At 32.1% G+C, this 23046-nt stretch overlaps 3 protein-coding genes across 7 annotated transcripts; 1 reads left to right on the top strand and 2 right to left on the bottom strand.

The window, feature by feature from the left end:
• Positions 1-76: 76 nt before the first annotated feature.
• Positions 77-3338, bottom strand: LOC130655654 (bcl-2 homologous antagonist/killer-like). The gene is made up of 2 exons (XM_057458433.1): positions 2685-3338; positions 77-707 (listed from the first exon to the last, which is right to left on the bottom strand). The coding sequence occupies exons 1-2, from the start codon at positions 3276-3278 to the stop codon at positions 585-587; spliced, it is 717 nt and encodes a 238-aa protein (XP_057314416.1). The 5' UTR covers positions 3279-3338; the 3' UTR covers positions 77-584.
• Positions 3339-3619: 281 nt separating this feature from the next.
• Positions 3620-12727, bottom strand: LOC130655652 (apoptosis regulator R11-like). 2 transcript variants are annotated; one of them, XM_057458431.1, is made up of 3 exons: positions 12610-12707; positions 4721-5339; positions 3620-4650 (listed from the first exon to the last, which is right to left on the bottom strand). In XM_057458431.1, exons 2-3 carry the CDS (start codon positions 5327-5329, stop codon positions 4471-4473), a joined length of 789 nt encoding a protein of 262 aa, XP_057314414.1. In that variant the 5' UTR covers positions 5330-5339; positions 12610-12707; the 3' UTR covers positions 3620-4470. The 2 variants fall into 2 exon arrangements, with proteins under 2 accessions (XP_057314414.1, XP_057314415.1); XM_057458432.1 differs by lacking the exons at positions 3620-4650; positions 4721-5339 and adding exons at positions 5774-7173; positions 7763-8388 and having other exon boundaries at positions 12610-12727.
• LOC130655650 (uncharacterized) lies at positions 9292-22999 on the top strand. 4 transcript variants are annotated; one of them, XM_057458429.1, is made up of 3 exons: positions 9293-9604; positions 19412-19498; positions 20883-22999. In XM_057458429.1, exon 3 carries the CDS (start codon positions 20900-20902, stop codon positions 21803-21805), a length of 906 nt encoding a protein of 301 aa, XP_057314412.1. In that variant the 5' UTR covers positions 9293-9604; positions 19412-19498; positions 20883-20899; the 3' UTR covers positions 21806-22999. The 4 variants fall into 4 exon arrangements, 3 of the variants coding, with proteins under 3 accessions (XP_057314413.1, XP_057314412.1, XP_057314411.1); XR_008984714.1 differs by lacking the exons at positions 9293-9604; positions 20883-22999 and adding exons at positions 18514-19254; positions 20569-20876; XM_057458428.1 differs by lacking the exon at positions 9293-9604 and adding an exon at positions 18979-19254.
• The last annotated feature ends 47 nt before the right edge of the window (positions 23000-23046 follow it).

The following is a 23046-nucleotide window of genomic DNA, read 5'->3' as shown; positions in this document are numbered from 1 at the left end:
AATTATCACGCTTAATAAACGAATAAATTATTTCAGGGTCTATAAAGTTATAAGGTTGCAATAAAACATCATCCGGTATTTCAAAAGCGTTTTTTTTTCTTTTAAAATATACATTATTCAAAATAATAATATTTAAAAAGAACTGAATCATCAAATGACACAAAAACGCAATACACTTCTCTTTACAAGAATTCCTAAACATTTGCTAAGCGTGAATATTCAAAACATTACGCTCAAAATATTCCTTAGCGTCACCAACGGAAAAAAATATGTTAAAAAAAAGGAATTTTAAAAAGTCGTTAATAAAATTTTGAGATTCAATGAACAGTAGAATGTTTGTGAAAAAGAACAAAAGAGCATAAGTTTTACAAATCTTGAAAGTCGGAAGTTTTAACCTGGATAGCTTTTTTGACACATAAAAAGTTGATTGAAAAGTGTTTACAATACTACATGCAGTGAAGCTGTCTTCACTATGCCGATATTTTAAAACATTCAATGCTGTGGTCTGCAAGTGACGTAATCTCGGATTTATGTAACTTGTTCGTGCCGTATTTAGGTCCAACCAGTCAACCATATTTGCATCGTCAGGACTTTTTCGTTATGTATTGATATGTAAGACCAATGGCAAAAAGAAGCACAAGTGCAGCACCTCCTCTATAAAACCAAATATCCCTATCCTGCTTTTCCATATCCACCATCGCTTTCACCTGCAACAGAACAACAACAAAAATTCTATCCGAAGATTTAAAATGTTAATTTTAATATAAAGATCTCGACACAAAACAATTTAGAATATTAAAAACATAAAAAAATACTTTCAATCTGTGGTAATTAAAGTCACTGGAACTATTTTACACGTTAGTAATACGGTATAATTAAATTTCCGCGCCCGAAGGCGTAGGAAATTCTTTAAAACCGTCGTTTTTTTCTTTGAAATTCCGCGCCCGAAGGCGTAGGAAATTCTTTAAAACTGTCGTTTTTTTCTTTTGGAGCATTTTTTGAGAAAAAATCGACCCTGGGATTTCAAGTTCCTCTGAGAGGAGGATAGTATTGGTATAACTGACTAACTAACTAACCCTGTCCCAAATGGTCAATTGCAACGTCACAGATTTAAACTTCGTACCCAAGCTCCCTAAGTACCTGGAAGTCATCTAAATGACGTTTCAGGCCAAAATTGGTATTTGTTTTCGACAAAATTTGGCACAGTTAACAAAAAAAGTATGCTGAAAATGATGGTCACATCAAAATTTTGATTTTTTGTCAACTAAATGTCGTTTAAGACCATAAACGTTTCAATCGCAAGACTTTCAACCATGAATGACAGACTGTATTTTTTGTTATCAATTCCTTTTAAAATGTGAGTTTATTATGACACGTTTCGTTTTGTTTGCGTTTGTTGTAAGATATAATGTCACTTGTGTGCTTTATCTTCAGAGCTTCATTCACCAAACCTCTTCGAATGTTTGGCACGATAACACAACGAATTAGCAGGTTGTCATCAAATATTTTGGTAGCGAGCGGAAATTCTTAGAGCCCCCAGGGCTTCTTGTTCTTATTGAAAAAAGTAAAAAGAACTCTGAATGCTTAAAAATAAATACTTTTTTTGCAGTTATATAACACAGGGCGTGGGAGTTCATCTTCTGTCATTTTAGGTGGAATTTCTTCTGATCCAAACATCGTCACTAAAATCTGGGTCCTACTACGCCACTAAAATGTAAGCCCAACTGCGTCACTGAAATATGGACCCAACAGAACTTTCCCGAATTTCCTAATTATGCTAAGCTTAATTAAAGAGGTTAATACTAAAAATGATTCTTATCCCTAAGTTCCTTAGCAAAAGGTAGAATAAATTACCTAATTTCGTAAATATTTTTATTCGTTAATTGCCCCGAATCCGAGCTGAAAGTTACGGTCAAACCCTTCATATAACCAAGCTTTCTAAAAATAGCCTCGTTTTCAAAATAATTATTATTAAAATATTAATAAAATCCAACAAGAATACATTGCTCTAAAAACTTTTGTCATGATAATTTAATATTGTATCTGAATATCCTTATTTGAAGAGCATAGAAACATTATAAAATTTTGGATGACGTCATAATTATTATTTATGAAATTCGGGAAAGGTGTACTGCGTCACTGAAATTTGGGCCAAACTTCGTCACTAAATATAGGCTCTACTACTTCACTAAATATAGTCCCTACTACGTCACTTAAATGCAGTCCCTACTACGTCACTAAAATATAGTCCCTACTACGTCACTTAAATATAGTCCCTACTACGTCACTTAAATATAGTCCCTACTACGTCACTAAAATATAGTCCCTACTACGTCACTGAAATATAGTCCCTACTACGTCACTGTAATCTGGGCCCTACTACGTCACTAACATATACGCCCTACTACATTACTAAAATCTGGGCCCAACTACGTCACTAAAATATAGTCCCTACTACGTCACTAAAATATAGTCCCTACTACGTCACTGAAATATAGTCCCTACTACGTCACTGTAATCTGGACCCTACTACATCACTAAAATCTGGGCCCTACTACGTCACTAACATATAGGCGCTACTACGTCACTAAAATATAGGCCCTACTACATTACTAAAAATAATTGATGTTTTACGGTATTATAGTTGATGAACAAACACATCCAAAAGAAAAACTACCACTCACCCATCCGCCTCTTTCTGCAATCCACTGGGCAATTTTTTCTTTCAATACAAATTTCGCCACATAACTGACAATTTTTTTTAAAAATCTACCAATCCCATGTGTGCTTCGTTTGATCACGTAAATTGCTATTTCATAACCAAAACATAACAAACCAAGTATCCGCCCCCAACTTATACCATGTTCGAACAGTCTTATTGCAACTCGTGTGAAAGATTCATATGCAAAATCTTGATCACTACTCAGATTTAACCTGCTTATCATCTCAGTAAACGTTGTGTGATACTTCTCTTGGATTTCATCCCCATACGCAGCTAAAGTTTTACCTAATTGTCTCATTTGCTCTTGGTTGGGGTCGTTCTCACTCCTACTATTTGATGCGTTAAAGCGTCTTTCCTCATCACGAATTTCATTTATAACATTAGGTGGAATGCTACCGACCTCTAAATCTCCTTCAGTAGCTTCTTTATCAATATGGCTTGTCAAGCGCTTGTAGACGAAATTTTTAAATACTTTTTCAGTATCAGAGGCAACTTGTTCGACATCAGGATCTTTTTCATCATCTGGATCATCAGGTCCAGGATGAGCTTCCGCCATTTCTTATTCCTGTCTCTTTTTTCGTTTTTCTTTCTGTCGATTTTTTTTTATTACTTTAATCTAAAGACAAACCACAAGTTAGGAAAATACAGGGTCGACGAATTGGTTTTAAAATAGAGGGCTGGCAATAGTACATAACTAGGCCCAAACAGATTAGCGATAGAAGAACACCTCTACATTGGTGAACGCTATTTAGAGTCTTTCAAGTTTTAAAATGTTGCATTTGGAAAAATAGTGTTTTTGAATTAGTTTAGAAACATTTTTCTTACTAAAAACAATTTATACACAAAACTATTATACATGGGTAGTTCCAAACACAGTAACTATGAAATAAAAACAGGTAATTTTTATTACATCTCTTCATTCAGTTTACCAAATAATGAAGGTGCTTGTTGGAGCTAATGCAATGTGTCAGCTATTCTATTTACAGGATTGGATCATACAACAAACACTGCATATGGAATACAAGTTTTGTTTTTAGGACCTGGCGAGGTGTCTACTTCCACCGGTTTCCCATCCTTTTTCACAGCTTTCAAATGTGTTTCTTAATAAATAATTTGAAAAAGATAGGAAAATATTTGTTAGAAGTTAAAAACTGTGTTGAATGTTTTTATCATAAGAAATTTGTTATGTACAAATTATTATTTCTAACCTGATTCTTAAATTTTGGGCAGTCTAGTATTAAGTTACTTATAAACTGGTTTCTTATAAAAATTGTGTATCTTGTAGCAGAAATAAATTTAACTTTCATTATCATATTTCTTTGGAATATTTACTACAACACAAAGATGAAATAAGAATATTTCTTACATCATATAAAACAAGGCGATACCTCCATTAGCACAACTGATAAAAGCAGTTCGAACACAACTACAGGTAAAAATAAAAATTAATTGATGTATACTAAAACTTTGACTGGTGTCATGAAGTTTGTTATAAAACAAGTAAAACTAAAAAGTAAGATAACCAAAAAATTAAAACTTAAATTTAAAAAAAATACTAGTTGTAAAGATAATTTAAATGTCAAACTATACATCAAAAAATACAAAAACAATAAAAAACAATAATAACAACTTTAAAATTATAAGATTCATAAATTTATAATACTTTCGTAAAAAAACTAAATGGAACAACAAGAAAAAATAACATTGAATATAAAATAAGACAGAGAATAAATAAGTGAACAGGCTATTTATTTATAGGACATTGCTACACCAGTAACTGTAAAAATAACCCCCGTCACAACAGCCAATGTTGCCAACCTTTGTAACCAGACCTCTAAATTAGAATATTCGGACAGTGTCATAATGGTGAGGATGTGAGCTGCACGGTCTGGACAATCAGGTTTGTCGAAAAAGTCAATCATTTTCATCTAAAAATGAAAAAAAAATCAACACTCTGAAAATTGAGAATTTGTATTGTTATCACAACTTTTATCTTACCCAGCCCCCATGCATAGTGATCCATTCCGCTATCTCTTCTTTTATCATAAATTCAACAACATAATGCACGACTTTTTCCAGAAAGTTCTTCACACCAGGCTTTCCTTGCTTTATAACAAAAACAGCTATTTCTGAACCAAAGCAAAGCAAAGCTACAATGTGATACCAAGTAATTTCTGCACGAAACATTTTTTTACACACTGCTACAAATGTGTCGTAAGCAAAAGAAAATTCATCAGTCAGATCAAGCTCTATTGTTAATTTGTAAAATGTCTTGTGATAAGATTTGACAATCACATCAATTTGTTTATTTAGAACAGTAAAAGCTTTATGAATAAACCACTTATCAATGTTATTACCACCATCTAATTCACAAGACTTCAAATTTTCCTTCACTATTCTCAGTTCTTCTAAAATATTTTGTGGTATCGACGAAAAATCTAACTGTCCTTCAGCAGATTCTTGATCAATGACTTTTTCCAATAATCGAAAAATTAAACATCTCAAAACCTGTTCTGCAACAGCAGCCACATGTTTAACGTCTTCTTCTGCAACTTTATTTACATAGTGAATGTTTTTTTCTACAACTTGATTTACTTGTTTCGCCATGTGTTTAGGCCTAAAACAAAAAATCTAAAGATGGCAGAAAATAGAAATGAAAAAATTAAAATTCTATTAGACAGACAAAATTGCGGTTTATTTTGAAACAAAAGAACATTTACAAATACCAATATGATTTCTAATAAAGTGTGATAACTGTTGTAGTGAAAAATAATAAAAATACACATTTATTTTAACAAAACTACACTCTTTTTTGATAAGCATGCAACAAATTAGGCTTAAGCTCAGAATGCCTAAAAAATTTTCAATTTGAGTTTGAAGTTCTCTTAAAGTATGTTTAATTTTAAAACCCTGGCCACAGGTTGCATTTTTGTACATAGTTCCAAGATCATTTAATGCTGTTTTTGTTATCACTAACCCTGTCCAATATTTTTTTATGTGTTCTTTTATTGTACTTTCTTGCACTTGACTTGGGAAGAAATGAGAGTAAGCTGAAGTATGCTTGTATAAGCATCATACTTATAAAAAAGAGTGTATATATATATATACATCTATGTGCATATAATAATCCTAAGCATATGCTGCTTGTAATATTTTTAAGAAGTGTAAAAGAAATTGCAGTTGAGGTGTAATGATCTTAATCCTGCTCAACATCTGTAATAAAAATAGCATCTTAGTGTTTACTTAAAGCAACATAGTATGTGGAATCCAATTTTGGATTTATTTTGGAGTCTTTTAAACATATTATGACAGGTAAGAGAGGAATGATTCTACCCCACCCCCTCCTTCATAACTTTTGACAGGCTTTCCGAAATAAAATCAGACATGGAACAGTTGTAATATCTCAAAAAAGCAATAAAACAATTCTTGTTAATGCCAGCATATTTTCTGTGACATCATCAGATTTGTCCAAAATGCCATGTGTGCCTAAAATTTATTTTCTTTAGTTCTAGAACAAATTTTTTGTTTAACATTTCGTTTAACGTTTTAACATAGCAAGATAGTGTTATTAAAAAACAAAGGCATGGAGAGGGAGCTAAATCCATCAATCAACCATCGACCATATAAAGTCACCAAAATTTTTTAAAAAAATATCAGTTTTTTACCAATATGGTATAGCTAACTAAATACAGAACCATATTAAAAATATGTAAGATAAAAATACAAATAAAAGTCTGGGGTTACACTTGTCAAAACCACAGACATTCCAAAGAAACCAAGGAATTTTTCACCATGATAAAGTTTTGCCGGGTAACACATAAAGAATCTAATGTATGTAATTTATTTGGAAATATCACTGTGTATGTATACTTTCATAAAAGTGAATATAAGTAGCTGTGAAATACTGCATATTTAAAAAAGTGCACAGGTAATTCAGATCATTTTAAGACCGCAGGGCTTTCTACGAAATTACCAAGACTGGTTTAAAAATTACAGGGTGCGTTTTAGGTATACTGGCCAAGTCTGGAATAAATTTCAGACAAGATAAAAATTGTATAAAATACCATAATAACATGATCTAGTATTTTCCATGTTTTTGCAGCAATAAAGTCAAATCTAACTAAACTTACAATCTTGAATCCTTGCAGTGAAATCATTTAAAGATTTAATGATATATAAATATGCATTACAATTTTAAAATACATCATAAATGATAAAATGCATTGTAATATAAACAAAACAGGAAATGCATTTTAAAGTATAAAATATCATATTTAGCGGTAAAACACAATTTTTTGTACAGTAAAAAGAATTCCTGTGATGGCAGCCACTGCAACTATTCTTTTCATCCAAACTTCTAAATTTGTAACTTCAGAAAACGCCATCACTGTTAAAATGTGATTTGCTCGTTCTGGACAATTTTCTGAATCAAACAAGTCAACAATTGCCATCTAAGGAAAACAAACTAATATTAAATATTGTACTTAATATAGAGTAACATACTTAAAAAATGGGAATGCACATGCCACGGTATAATCCAGAAATTTGAAATTGGGACTGGTAGAGGAAAATTTTTGTCAAGTCTCCAAATGCCTTGGAGGAGCTTTTCTGACCTAAATTCTATGTAACATTGATCAAAGATCAAAATTATTTACGAAGTGAACAATGAGTTGTACAACACGTCATGTAGTTTTGTTTTGAGCAATTATTCAGTATTTTTCACAATATGTTACAAAATATTTTCTGCCATCATAGTTGTCATTTTTGAAGTTTTTCACTATTGCTTTTTGGAAATGAGAGCTAAATACTAATATGCTTGCAGGTAATTATGATGCCACAAGACCTGTTTACATTGTTCCTAAAGATAACTAAATAGTAAGATGGGGCCTTCATGTATCCATCAGCACAAATTCTGTTTATATATTTGATGTTGTGTTGTAGAGAGAAAATATGAATTGGAAATTTAAAACAAATTTAATTGGAAAATAGCCATTTAACGGGTACTAAAAAAGCTGTATTATACTCTGAAAATAATCTCACCCATCCTCCGTGTTGCGATATCCAATGAGCTATTTCTTCCTTAACGGTAAATTCAACAACATAATGCACAACTTTGTTTAGAAATTTCTCAACTCCTGGTCTGCCATGCTTTATTATTGATACACCAATTTCTGCTCCAAAACAAATTAAAGCTAAAATTCTGTGCCAAGAAATTTCTTCATCAAATAACTTTTTACAAATTTTAACGAATGTGTTATAAGCAAATGGAATTTCGTTATCTAATTTAAGCTGTGCAGTTATCCGGTGAAAACGCTGATGGTGGTTACGCACTGCATAATCAGCTTGTACATTTATTAATTTTTCCATTTTAATCATAAACCACTGATCTAAATCATTACCCTTTCCAATTTCACAGTCTTTTGCATGCTGACATTTAGCAGCATGAAGTTCATTTAAAATATTACCAGGAATTAAAGATATGTCAAACTGTCCATGTTGTGCTTCTTCATCTATAATTTTATCTAGTATTTTAAATGTTAGACACTTTAATATTTTTTCAGTTAAATCTGCAACATGCAGTATGTCTTCCTTGACTTCACTCCCAAATAAAGTGGAAGTACTGGTAATTCTAGAAAGCTTTACATCCATTTTGTATTATCATATTCCTGTAAAAAAAATTATGGCTAACGGGCATTATAATTTATATTCATCTGCCCCATTAAATTATGATAAGTTATAATAGGGTCAAATAATCAGTGCACATAAACAATGCTTGTATACCAAGGCTTACAGATTATACAAAAATATTTACAAGGAACAACAAAAAAATAAAAAAAAAAACTTTAAGAAGTTAGGATGTCTTTTTAAATTTTTTAAAGAGTTCTTTTCACTCTCCAAGAAACTCCCAGTTACAATTTTTTAAATTTAATTTTGCGTCATAACTACTGTCATACAGCGAATACCAAATTTTGATATTTTTTGTAACCAGTAATTTTATACTTGGTAAGGGACATGCAATCATACTTCTAAGTTATGCCAAGATACTACACATTTTATTGTCCCAGATTTTTTAATTTTTTGCTAACTACTGCATAAATTGAAATCTGCATATAAAAATTAAACCAAAATTAGAAAAAAAGAAATTTTATATGAACAAATATTTACTTTGCAATAAAACAGAAAGTAAATAAATAAATAAAAAAAGAAAGAAAAACTATGATTATGAACTATGAAAAACTATAAAATCAAGAAAAACAACATTTTTTATGTGTAATATGATAATTTTGGAGATTATAAAATAAAATTTTCCTTAAACTACAAATTATTTTATTCGGTATTAAGGCTTAAAGATAGCTGAGATTGACTGGGATAGCGAAAAATACTGGTTTAAAATGGATACTACTTAAAAGTTAACATAACAGATTTAACATAGAGTGATGGGTTGTAAGTAAAGTTGTAAATATGAATGATAAAGCGTGCAAAAAAATAATATTCTAAAACATGTATGTAATAAAAATTTATTTGTTTATTATTACATATGTTTTTACCTATTCCATTAGCAGTTGGCTGTTGGAAGAAAAAGCAGTTGTTACTAAGAAATGTGCTGAAAATTTTGTGTGAATCATTATTTGTTACTTTTAGTTAATAAAATAAGGAGAAGACATAAGATTCTGTAAGGACATTTCTGTGGTATTTGGTTTTTTAAACATAACTTGAGTAAAACTGACAGTATTTATTGATGGTGATGAAAGGAGACGAAAAGCTAATGAATTGATTTGGTATGCAAAAGCTACATAACAATACCACAGATCAGAAATCGAACCTTGAAATAAAATAAGCCAAATTTAAACAACAAATTGCGTAAATATACAGCTGTGTAAGGTAAGACTGTTACTTTTTCTTGCCTGTCCTGTCACTGAATGTATCAGGATGCTGACCATCTATTACATTAAATCACTGTAACACCACACATTTTTCTTAGCTTTTCGCAGTATTCTATGTCAAATATATTGTGTGTCAGATATGATACTGGCTGTGTTGCTTAAGTAAAGACTGAAATACACTAACAAGTCAGATAATATTTTTGAATGATTAAGACAGGTGATAAAAATGAGATAAAAATTGCCTGAAACAACCTAAATGTAAATAATTTAAAAAGGGCAAAGTATCCCAACACTGGTTAATCTGAACAATAACAGTGAACCTGATGATATATATTAGTGGAATCAAGATGGAAAAAATTGATAGAGACAATCCTAATGATGTGAAGAAATTTAAATCAAATTTTGTTAGAAATAGAAATCGTATCTTTTAGAACCTGCAATCTACAAAAACAAGTTAATACTTTATTAAAGGGAACCCAAGGTATAAAATGATGTTGGGCTTATATTATAGAGCTTAAAAAGTTGGTTAACAAGTCTTTTTAAATTTTTTAAATAGCTCTTTTCGTTCTCAAGATATTCACATTTAAAGAATTTCAGATTATGTTGCGTAAATTATGATGTCATATTTCAGTAGCAGCAAATTTTGACATTTTCCGTCATCATTAATTTTAGACCTGTTAAGGGATATGCATTCAAAGTTTATTAATGCAGAGATATTATAAAGGTAAATTGATTAACATAATTTTTTCGACAAAATTACACTTGTCCCAGGTCTCTTAATTTTTTGCTGACGACTTCATAACTTGGGATCTGCATGTCGGTTCACAATTAAATTTTGTGAGTAAACATATGGGGTCTATACAAGCTTACCTGGGAAGGTAATGTGTTGACAGGGGTCAATATTTCTTGTTTAGAAAGAGCATTTCCAAAAAGTATTCGGATTATTACCTAAATTTTTTCACCCACCCAACTGTATCGCTATTATTATTTTTTTATGCTACTATGAAAATATATAATAATATTCAATCCTTGTAGGGTCTTCTTTACATAATAATAATGTCATCAGAGAGCAAAGACAAAGTTTAACCCGCTGCTGTTGCATTTTTTATTTTAGCAGCAACAAATTCAAGAAAAAAATGAATGTAGAAAATACGTTATTAAACGAATTTCGATTAGAGCAAGAAGAAAATTATTTAATTTTTTTTTTGGATCTGTTCGTTAAATTCTTTTCTTATTTTTTTAGTAATGTTTATTTTTCATATAGAAACCCACATTTTTCTAAACACACATTTGATGTACAGATTTTGAGCATTTTGATTGGTTAAAAACCTTTTGATTAATTTGAAAAGGTTAAACCAGTCCAACTTTTTAGAAGTCGAATTTGAAAAGTCTGAACATGCCTAAAGCATACAATTTTTACATGATACAAAAAACAATTTGTCAAATTCGACAAATCGAATTTGATTAATCAATGGCATAATGTGTGGGCTGTTGGATGTTGCAGGGAATTGTCTGGTAGAGCGCGGACCCTAATTGGGTTTGGCGTAGCTCAAAATGAACATTACGACTATCCATCTAAGCCATGGACTCTCCATCTAATCTATGGCACCTCCAGGAAATAATAGATAGGGTATTCGGCAATTCTGTTCAGCTTAGTAGCCGTAGTGATGAATGACATTTTGCTTAATTGACGAATCACATTTGTGCTACATCCGCCTTTTTAAAAATTTCGCAGGGTGAAACAAACCATGTTCATAGGGGGAAGAATGCTAAAAAATGTGGAAATGAAAGAATAATTAGCTAACGAAAGGTAACCACAATAAAAATCTGTCTGGAAATGCTGCTTAGCTAACGAGGGTGCCGATAAGCCGCATACGCCATAAAAAGTGCAGGCGTTTTCGGGCCAGTTCGGCGTTTTGAAAAAATTCAAGTATTCGCCCGAAAAAACCCGCATAGACCCGAACAATGCCGGAAAGAAAAAGAAAAAACAGACACTAATATATGATCCAAAAAAACTATAAAAATTAAAATAAACTTACTATGTCATAGCGAAGTTCTTAGAAGAACTGTTTTTGATGGTTTTTGAAGAAGTTTACTATAAATAACTTATATATAAACTTTATTAACTCCTTTCTCATCAAGCACCTTCTTCCCAACCATCGTCCGCATGGTTTGTTACAAGGAACTGCATTTGGGAATGTTCCGGGCGTGTTCGGGAAAGTGCGGGCGGTTTCGGGGGACAACCGCCAATTTTATTTAAAAAGTCGCCCGAGCTCGCCCGTATATATGCCGGCGTTTGCGGCTTATCGGCACCCTCTTCTTAGCTATCCAGATTTTGATCCAAAAAATTATCTGTGCGTAAATTTCCTAACATTGTTCTTAAAACTCCAAAATGTGTCTAGCTTTGCACTCTCTTCACCAAAATACGGAAACTTTTCACTGCCAAATATAATATCCTTTGATATTCTATCATGAATTGTGTGATAATCGCAATGGTCATTTTGTAGGCAGAGAGAAATTGGGCGAGTTTGCTATTTCAATGATTCATTCTGTTTTTTTGATTTACAGTTTTCAATAAATATTTCAGATTGTTTTCCTATGTATATCTTTCTGTTTTTACAATAAAACCTTAAAAACATAACAAGGTTATTACATTAGGTAAACAAATTTGGATTATGTGGTCCTTCTTTTCTTGCCTGTCTGTGCTGTGTGCACATTACATATAGAGCTAGCTAGCTAACAGAACTTTGTGAACATTTGAAATTTATCTATAAAATGCATTTTACCTTTTGCTATTTCTCCAGTTATCTATAGGTAGATAAAGCCACTAACTAGTACAGTTAATGAAGTTTTGCCTTCAGCGACTGCAATTTTTATTTGCGTAAAGAATTTTTGTTGTCATTGTTTTAAAATGCTTACTAAGCTATACTGATCCATCAATTTTTTATAAACTTTTCTACTGTACTAGTTAGCTACATAACACTTGAGAAGTACGCTACTTACTTTGTCTTGATAAGAGGCAGTTTTTGACATCATAATCAAGCCATGTCATGTCATGAAGCACTTTCTTGCTGCGGGTGATGTTTACCTCGTCACCGAATTTCAACAGGTTTGATAAAAATGACAAATCGGATTTAAACCGAAGAATTTCGGATTTTACATGGAATTTATCCCCCGTTTCAGCAGAGGGACAAAGAAGAAAAAAATTAGGGAGGGAAATCTGTAATTTCGTGGCAAAAAAACTTTTCCGATTTTTTGATTTGCAATGTTCCAAAATAAGCATTCCCAAAATCACAAAGTAAAGTAAACAAAATTGCAAATAATTAAAAATATTTCACGAACTTTATTTCAAAGTAAAATAAAATAACGATGAAAAAAGAAGAAAGTTTTTAGGGGCATTTTTCTTCCAGTTAATTTCCTTTTTTTTTTTTTTTGCTCCCCTTGGGTCGACGCTGCCTCGTGAACTATTTATGCAAAGATTCTAGAATCTACATGACTTTTCAACTAAACTTTGGTCTCCACCTATCGCTAACTAGCGGTAACTAGCGCTAACGAGCGGTAACTTCTTTTGAGCGATCTAGCGGTAACTTTTTATGTTTCCACATAGCTATAGCTAAAGGTAATTATTGGTAATCTTTATGTTTATTTCTTTTTCTAACTTCAATTTTTTTGGCGTTGCCAAAAAACGTTTAACATTTATGTTAATACGAAACAAAAAGCTATTAAAAAAATCTTAAAAATCAGCGTAAATTAACATACCGTTGCATACAAATTCTAGCTGATATGCAATTTCATTCCAAGCATTCTCAACAATAGTTTTATCCTTATATTCCTTCTTAGATTTGTCGTACAGACACGGATATTTTCGAACAGATTCAGATAACTATTCGTTTTCTTGAATAATGAGAGCTTGTCTTCTTATTCTTTCAGCCATTTTTTCATAAAAACAGTTTTTACATACAAAAATACTTTATTACAATAAAACTTCTCTATTTGAGATAAGAAATGTAAAAAAAAATGTCCACTTTCGAAAAAAAAGACTTTCCATCACTTTCTAAACGAAGAAAATCGGCTTTCTTTGACGCTGAGCGGTAACTAGCGCTGAATATGAAAAAATATTATATTTAGCGCTAGTTATCGCTCACGAAAAAATTTACCGCTAGCAAGCAGTAACTGTTTTTAAGCAGTTTTTAAGTTTCCACTTATGAAAAAGTTACCGCTTATTTTTTTATCGCTAGTTACCGCTCATTAGCGCTAGTTAGCGCTAGATGGAAACCAAGCTTAGAGAACAATGATAAAGTATATGCTGGTTTAAAATAAGCTCCTGTTATGTGCAAATAATTAAAATATCCCACAAACTTCATTTTCAAGTCAAAGTAATGCATTTCGCTGTTTAAAAAAATCATATAAAAGTTGAAGTTTAAACCGAAAATAATTTTTCACTGATTTCCACCTCAAACCTTTTCATAACTCAAGCAAACAAATAATTTGATCCTTTCATGGGTTTTCTATATCCTTCTCTTACTAGACCTTTCTCTATTTCGAACGAGCTTCACGGTTTTCTGCGAGTTAGAGATAGGGAGAGTTGCATAAAACTTTAAGTTTCTTTTGCGCGCCACACTTCAAGAAAATATCCTTGGAGCGACATTGTTTCCAGAATTAGGTCTTAATATAAAAAAAAGTAAAAATAGAGCTCTGAGAAAGTGATTGGTTATTATTATTATTACTATTATTTGCCCAGGGTAGCTTTTTCAGTCAGTATATAAACTGTTATCGATCAGGGTCCTGCGAACGGGGTCCTATTGCATTTAAAACTCCCATTTCAGCTACGGAAGGCATGCAAGCACAACAACCGCTCAACTAGACAACCGCATAAGATATCAATCCTATTCTCATGCTGAACGTTAAGCAGAAAGGAACGATTGACACTTTTATAGTCTCTGGCATGACTTGGTCGGGGATTGATCCCAGACCTTCTGCATTGGAGGCGCACGCTCTACCACAAGGCCACCAGTCGGTTAATGTTTGATTTAGAAGAAACCTAACAAGAATTTCCACTGGATTAGAGCACAGGTTTTAGCTTACCTTATGAGTTTTGTAGTTCTCAGGGGCCGAGAAAGCCCGAACTTAGGAGCAGTGTATAAGTTTGGTGTGTAAAGTCATGGAAAATAATGAGTTGACCTGTACACACGTTGAATATTTCCTTGATTGTTATTAACTTACGACATGTCGCGTAGATTTGATTCTGTCATAAATCAATTTCATTACTCGAGCATCAGAAAACGGTTTAAGAAACATAGCTTGTGCGTCTGATTAACTCCTTGTTTCTTATGTCTTTTGTGTTTCTTGTTATCAGTTTTTACCCAACCTTGTTCCCAGGGCTTTTTGTCTCTCATCGGCACTGCGCTTCGCCATCCGATATGCAAAAAGATACAACAGGTTGCCCTTTACCCTCATAACAGTTTTTCACCACCTGCGATACTCTGAATCCTCTACCGGAGAGTACGGACACCCGATCCTAAACATGTATCAACTTCGTATGTCTTTTTGTTACCAACAGTCTGAACTAACAAAGTAAATCAAACCATCCGGCATGCTTAGGCGACTAACAAGTTAATTCTTCTGACACTTCGCTAAGGTCTAACAGTTCCTTGCTCTAACACAACGTAAAACACCCTTACTCTCGCCAAAAAAATTATAACTCCCTTAAATCAAAAAGACTGTAAATTTTGAAGTTTCTTCTCACTTGTAATTAGTCAGACTACTTCCTGGGTTATCTCGTTTGGAAATGAGGTTATTATTATTTGATATCAGCATAAACGTTTTTTAGAAATCTGGTTTTAGTGAGAATTTTGCTTGGATTTTTCTATAAATGTAGCGCAGGAGTGTTGGATTGGAGTTGTAAAAATGTAATAATTTCCCAGACAGTTCTTAAAATTGATAGTCAAATAGAATTTGTTCAACTTGTAAGTTGTACATTATACTTGCTCATTCCTTGAGCGTATGCTATGCTTAATTTTGAGCGCTTGATAAGTGGTGACACACTTAATTTAAAGTTCGATAAATCCGTCCAGGAATAAAAAGACTAAAAGGCATTCTCGTCTCCAGAGCTCTTTGAGATTAAAACCTCGTTTATTTCAAAAAGCTCTGGGATCGAGAATGACTAAAAGGTTTCTATATCAATAACTTATTAGAGCGAAAAAAATTACTAAGTATCTGTATTTTGTAAGTTTTTTACTAAGGCTTTTCCATTTGACTGCACTCTTAGCTTAGCTATAGCGCCAAAACTCACGAGTTTCTTTTTTAGCGCGTGCGCACTAGAAAAAATTGCTAATCCTAAAAAATCTTGTAAAAACAATCTGCGTATGTAGCAAAAAATGCAGTCATATGGAAACGAGCTGGTATGAACTATCTTTAGCTATTTATTTTTCCCTGTTTTGACCTTGGAGGAAAGTTTTTTTTTCCACTAAGCTTTGGTAGAAGTCGGTTTTGTATTAATTTAATGAGACAGGGTTTTTATAAACCACCTCTTTTCAAACTGTTAAGGCAAATATCATCTTTTTAAATACCATAAACTTAAGGAACTCTCTTATTTTCTCTCGAATTCTTAGTATAAGTGTATTCGATTATTCATTTTCGCTTGCGTGTGTAAATTAGTGTAGGCCTGCATATCCATTATTACCCACTTTTATACAGCGCAGTCTGCTTGTAGGAACAAAGTTTTATATAATGGTAGCGCAACTAGACAATGGTCTCTGATATTGATTATCCATATCTTGATTCTTTCAGTTTGATATTGGATTATCCATTTCTTCTACTTTCGCTACATCAGCTAGCTCTAAGCCATGTTTGGTTGTCCTTGTTCTAGATAGCCATAGCCAAGCATACATTTTACATTGGTGGTTTCAGCCATCTATAGCTATACTTAACTTATAGAAGGTTGATTAGAAGATAAAGAAATGTCATGTACTTCAGTCCATGCTCAGTCTCTGCAGCCACATAGCTAAAAATACCCTTTTTACCATCATCCAACTTTGAACTTTGTAAAAAATTAATAACTGTTAGTTGTTCTTACTTGAAGCGTTTTAATAAAGTTAATATACCACAGAGAGGACTAGCAATACCATATCAACATGCTATTTGAAAGTTAAACGTTAGTATAAAATGCAAAAAAATAGGAAAGAAACAACAGAACGTTACACATTTCTGCCTTTTTCCGTATGACACAAATAATTCTTTGTGAGAAAATGACCGCGAAACTTGACTGGGCTATAGAGTCAAAAAAAACAGGCTAAATTTTATCTCAGGCTATCTTTTATCTTTATTTTATTTTTATTTTATCTCCGCTGTATGAAAGTTGGTAATAGACACTATTTGCCGTATAACAATACCTATATCGAATTAAGTTTAAGCTCCAAGGGAAAGTCAACCTTGAACCCATGGCCTAGTTGTGGCTAAGTATATTAGTAAAACAAAGTGTGAAAATATTATAGCTATTTTTCTTTGTGCTTTTGTAAAAAAAGTCAGTGTTGTTTAAAAATATCTAGGTAGCTGCTTTGACTTTACAGACAGAATGCCCAAATCATTACGCTCTGGATTCGTTAACTTTTTTTTTAAGTGCAGTGGCTGCAACCCACTTCATATGTCTGAGCAATTAGGTATTTCTGCACTTGAGTGTGGCCGTGCTTATTTTGAATAACATGATAAATGAAAGCCTTAAGAATTATTTTGGTAGTTATATTGTTACAATTTTATACCTATTGTTATATTTAGTATTTTTTCTCGAACGCTTAAAAAATTTGAACTATATTGCGAACATGCCGACCTGGGGTGTTGGCAAAAGCTTACTGTATTTATTAGTATTTCTAAAAACTTTTCCACCAAATGTTATTTTATACTTCAAGTGTTTCTGACTTACCTTGGGAGAATACTTTATCCTTTAAACAACTACCAATTCAGACAACCTCGCTTCCAGGGGCCCTTCTACACCCCTATGACGGGACCGTTTCGTCTAAATAGATGGAAGAGGCCTGGGAGCGATTTATTGTTAGAAGATGCGGGTTACTAATAGTTGTTTAATCTCGATATCACCAGGGCTCTCGGAAGGAAAAAAATTCTTGGGACGAGGTTGATTTGAGTGATGATGAACATTTAAGCTTTTGTGGTCTATCAAGTTACCTGTATGTTCATTTTGAAGAAGGTAGGCGACAAAAAGTTGTGAAGAAAAGAAAAAATCAAACCAAAACTAAACGGCCAATGAGCCAACGATGGCGCATTACATAACAGCGCTTTAAGAACAATCGTCCGGTAGATGTTAGTTTTATCATGTTCATCCGTAAGGAAGCCTTAAAAAAACACGCCATCTGGTTAAAATATCCTCATGACAATCTTTTCCCCAGTACATCTTGTATCTTTTTTACATCGAGACGGGGATAGGAACACCTGTAGTGTTTAGAGTAAGCGCATATTTCTATTAGCGCTCCCTTAATTTAAACCCCCCTTTCGATGTTTTTTTAACAATGATGCAGGTCGATGTTGCAAATGACCTCGAGGAAACGAGGTTAATAATCTTCAACTTTATTATTTGTTGAAATAAACCCTCCCACCGGTTGAAGGAAAGTTGTAAACTTTTCGCCTTTCCTAAATGTGAAAATTTTGTGAAAAAAGAAAAACAGGAAGCAATATTATAAAAAAATTGCTCTTCGCAACAATGTGTAATGTATGCATGTTTTTAATTTTGTTCCTAAAAACCGCACCAGAAAGAAACAAGGTCCGATGTGGGGGACAATGCATTGATTTCCCCGAGAAAGAAGAAATTACAAATAAATACAAGAAGCCCTGCGGCTTAAAGATTTCCGCCATTAGCAATAATCTTAAAAAAGATATATAATCATGACATACATGTCACGATTTTATAGCTATAATACATTATCTTTCACCAAAAATATCCAGCCTCAACAATTCATCTTTAAATCAAAATTCATTGATAAGTAACTAGTTCTGCTGAATATAGCTTTAGTCTATGTGCTTACAAAATTGTAGTACAGAAGGAAATGACGTAATTATATAACATCAAAGATGGCGCATTTTAAGACCATTTTCATTATGCTACACTGCACGAGCTTTAACTTTCGATTATAAACTTTAAAATAAAGTAATGTTCATTGGATAATAAAACAATTTGTTGCACTGTTAGGATTCTTATTGGCTTAAAACTCATTTTAGCCTCATTCTCAGAAAAAAATCTGTCAAAACGAGGATTTAAGCTTTAGCCTGGATAAGTTTTAGGCGTCCAGGCTCTGGGCTGCTCTATCTATCTATCTCTTTATCTCTCTCTCTATCTTCCCAGGCGATATTAAAGATTCCGCCTTCGCCGGCGGAAATCAATTATGGGTGATACGCAAACAAAACTTTTTATAGAATATTTTTAGAGAAAAAGACAGGGGGCGCTCGTTGTGTGGGCCGTCCAAATAATCACGGCCCGCATTGCAAATTATATGTTCTCCATTCTCCTCTTGTTATGCAGATTTGGTTGTTTTGACTACCCCAAATTTCTGACGTAGTTAGGTTTTCACGTGGGATGGAATTATACAAATTAAAGATTATATACATATTTAATAGCTATGTATATTTATATTCTATTTCTAGGTATATATATAGTTATTTAAAGCTATGTTTTTTATTTGATGTTTATATTTTATTTTTATTTGACAACTGGCTAGCTAGCTATATAATTCACTAGCTATCTAAAAAGAAAGTCACAATGCATTAAAAAACTGGCTTGCATATTTTCATTGTATTTTAGGCATTCAAGTAGGGGAAATTTATCTTAAACCTGTGTCACACTTATGAAGCAAACACAGAAGCAAGTGAATTAAACAAGTGCAGCAAGGTGAAGAAAGTTTTTTTTGCACAAGGGTTCATAGACCTTTTTGAATGTTTATTTTTGTCATATAAATATAGCTATGTCAATCAAAAGTTATTCATCTACACTTGATAATAGTTTAAAGCCTCAACAATGTTTCCATAGAAAGAAATTGACTAAAAAAGACCTTTCTTCAGCCAAGCAGTTGTTAGAACGAGAAGGGCTTACTATGAAAAATGTAAACATTCAAAATGTCTATGGCATCTGGAAAGTTAGAGAAAAATATAGTCAGAGAATGTCAGTTTTTTAATGCATGATCAGGGAAAGTGAAAAAAGAAATTTAAATATAAAACTTAAATATATAATTTGGTATAATTTGCTTATCGAGAAAGTTGTATCAAATATAGCATTTTTGAGAGTTTTATGCAAAAAAACTTTAACAAAGTTTGTTTGTGGTACTGGCAATGTCTGACAATATGTTTTTGACATAGTTATGTGCAGGGCTTTCACGATATAAGGCTGGATATTGTGTTATTAATAAATACTTCTACCATGTTTGACTCACACGTTCTTGTTGATAGATGTAAGTTGATGTTGATGATATCATTTTCATTCTAAGGGCAGGGGAAGTCTGGGAATTGTTATTTGGATAGCTGCAGGCTATGACTCTTTGCATTAAATAAATGTATTAGTTAAATAGTATCAATCTACGCTTTATGATTATCTGCCACAATGTTTAAGAAATCAATTGGAAATGATTTAGCAAACTCGTTTTGCCTGTCACTTAGATGCTGTAGCCAAAAGAGCTTAATGCTAAAAATGCAAACAAATAACATCACATGGAAGCTATCTGTAGAGTCATATTGCCTATTGGCAACACATGGATAGGTTAGTTAGACCATATTAGTCTAACTATACTATGAGAAAAACTGCATCAATTTTCATGTTTTAAAACAGATATAGATAATAATGTGCATGAAAGTTTTGTTTATGCATGCATATTCTCTTAGATGGAAAAGCATTTAGGATGAAATGACTATTAGTGAAATTTATAGATACTTTTAGCAATCAGCAAATTTTCCTTTTTTTAATTATAGGTTTTGAACTAAGTAGTGCTTTTGTTTATATCACACAGCATGATGGTCATCCTTGTCTATGCAAAAATCAAAGCACTTAATACACTTGTCCATCGATCATGATTTTAAAATGTATCATATATAGATTTGTAACAAAGTTAGCGAAAAACAAAGTGCACCTAAATTTTTATCATGGCTCTTTGTCTATATTTATAATGCCATTTTGCACTTATTAAAGAACATCACAAAACACATGCATGTATTCATTATGCAGTTTATGCAGTTAAAGTTTTAAATACAGGATATTTAATTGTATTTGTTTATACTTTATTTAGCAATAGACACTATAAACATGCCATTAGGCATAGGAAAATACAGTCAACATAATAAGTTGTCAACGAATGGTGCTGATGATGATGATGATGTAATAAACCCTGTTAGAGACTATCTTCTGTTGTACTTAGGAGATCAAAAGATATCTGCATTACACTCAAGAAATTTTTCATTCATTGTAGACAAAATTTATAATGAAAAATATTCTCCATTGGGGGCACTGGTTCATTTGAGAAAATTCAAGTTCATCGTAAATTCTGAGGGAATTACAATTGTTCAACCAGCTACAAGAAAATTTCCTTCTAAGATTATAACAAAGTATCATTTATCAAATGTGTTGCTAGTAACTTGTGACCTTAAGCATGCAAAAATATTCACAGTTGTACTACGTGGTACCTCCAACACAGAAGCACTTCATGTTTATTTATGTAGTAAAGAAGAACATGCAAAAAATCTGATTGAGGAATGTATTAGAGAATTTCAGAATGCACCATCAGTAAAAGGTATAAAAACTTTTTCTCATCCAGATGGTTTCGAAATCATACGTGATTGTGACACACAAACGAATACAAGTTTTTCAGTAACAACTGATGTAGTTGAAAAACCAGGCACTGAGATTGCTGAAAGTAAAGTTAAAAAAGATGACAACAAAGTGAATACTTCAACTGACTTTGGAGACTTCCAGGTTAACTTAGGAGAAGTTCCGCAGAGCCCTATCTTATTATTTGAAAATATCCCACAGCAAAGTGACGCGAAACTTAAGAATACTTCCTTTGAAGATGAATTTGAAAAATTAGCATTAAAACGAAACATTTACCAACCAGATCATTTACAAGATAAAAGTGTTGAGTCTGTTCTATTAATGCAAGAACATGCCCTTGACCTGAATAACACAAGAGAGCATATCTTTTCTCATTTTAACTAACTTTAAAAAAACAGATGATTGTTATATTTCATCTTTTTTTGGATGTCTAGTTTTTGGTGTTGAAAATAACAGAGCTTTACATGATTGCTATTGAATAATCTAATGTTAAATGATGAATTTCAAACAGAAGCATATAATGACTTATAGAGAGTTTAATGTCCAGTGTTCACAATGGGACAACATAATGTTTCAAAGACCCTTTCTTGAGATGTTGTTTGTGAAAAGCAGAGCTTTTTTTTAATATTGTATTTTAATGAAATTTTGTTATATATTTGCTTTTCAACAATGTTTTCCAAAGTTTTTTTGAATACTGATTAAGATTTAAAAATAGCTGTGATCAGTCCCTTTTATACGTTACTGTAATGTGACAATTGATTGCCTTGAAATTTGATTTTCTCTATTAGATTTTCAGAGCTTTAAGCTGGGTGCTTGCTTGCTTGAGAAGGATGCTTATTTAAAAAAACTAATTTGTTTGCAAATAGAAAAACGACTATTAGTTTTTTGTTTTTACTAAAATATATTTTAAAAACTTGTAAAAAAATTAAATTTTTAGAAAAGGTTTTGTTTTTGTTAACAGGGCTCTTATTGGAAGAAAAAGGGGGTTGTAAGTCATGTATTACCCATACTGGTCTGGCGTGAAAGGACTGATGTGACTAGATAAGTGGGTCACATGCATTCTAATTATAAGAAAAGCATGCTATCCGTCTAATTAAGCCTCATTTTATCCTTAACCACACAAATTAAAAATAGATTCAAATATTTCTATTGGGAAATTTTATGTCAGAAAGGTGTTTTTATTCATATTTTAAACAAAAATCTTTATTTTTTTAGATATTTATTAATATGGAGGCTAAAATTTCCAAAAATATTTTTATGGTTTGATATCAATTTTGATATCAGTTTTTTTTAAAATCATTGTTACTTTTTTTAAGTGACAGCTGGTTCATGTATAAAAGGTTTGATGATGTGAGAAAAAGTTTTTAGCATTATATTGAGAGACTGGTTTTCACTTCGTCAGTTTTTATTGTTGTTGCTGAACTTCTAAAAATTGAATTAACTATTATTGTTTTTACTTAAAACAAACATATATTATTATTACTATTGTCCTGCAGGGAATATTTAAAGCTGCCAGTATGAAGTTAAACAAAATATAATAGTTTTTTTGTGGTGTGTAATAGAAAAATTTATTTAGTATATACGTTTTTTTTTATTGTATTCGACCTAAAGCGCGCCAAAATACC

Source organism: Hydractinia symbiolongicarpus, chromosome 8 (genome assembly GCF_029227915.1).
Source record: "Hydractinia symbiolongicarpus strain clone_291-10 chromosome 8, HSymV2.1, whole genome shotgun sequence".
NCBI lineage: Eukaryota > Metazoa > Cnidaria > Hydrozoa > Anthoathecata > Hydractiniidae > Hydractinia > Hydractinia symbiolongicarpus.
This window is presented reverse-complemented; position numbering and strand designations above follow the sequence as displayed.

What these genes read in the sequence shown, in the direction of transcription:
- LOC130655652 (XM_057458431.1), bottom strand. Translation starts at nt 5,329, where the DNA reads ATGGCGAAACAAGTAAATCAAGTTGTAGAAAAAAACATTCACTATGTA. An exon ending in TCACTATGCATGGGGGCTGG is followed by an intron (nt 4,651 to 4,720) that starts GTAAGATAAAAG and finishes TTTCATTTTTAG; the next exon opens with ATGAAAATGATTGACTTTTT.
- LOC130655650 (XM_057458430.1), top strand. Translation starts at nt 20,900, where the DNA reads ATGCCATTAGGCATAGGAAAATACAGTCAACATAATAAGTTGTCAACG.
- LOC130655654 (XM_057458433.1), bottom strand. Translation starts at nt 3,278, where the DNA reads ATGGCGGAAGCTCATCCTGGACCTGATGATCCAGATGATGAAAAAGAT. An exon ending in TTGCAGAAAGAGGCGGATGG is followed by an intron (nt 708 to 2,684) that starts GTGAGTGGTAGT and finishes GTTCTGTTGCAG; the next exon opens with GTGAAAGCGATGGTGGATAT.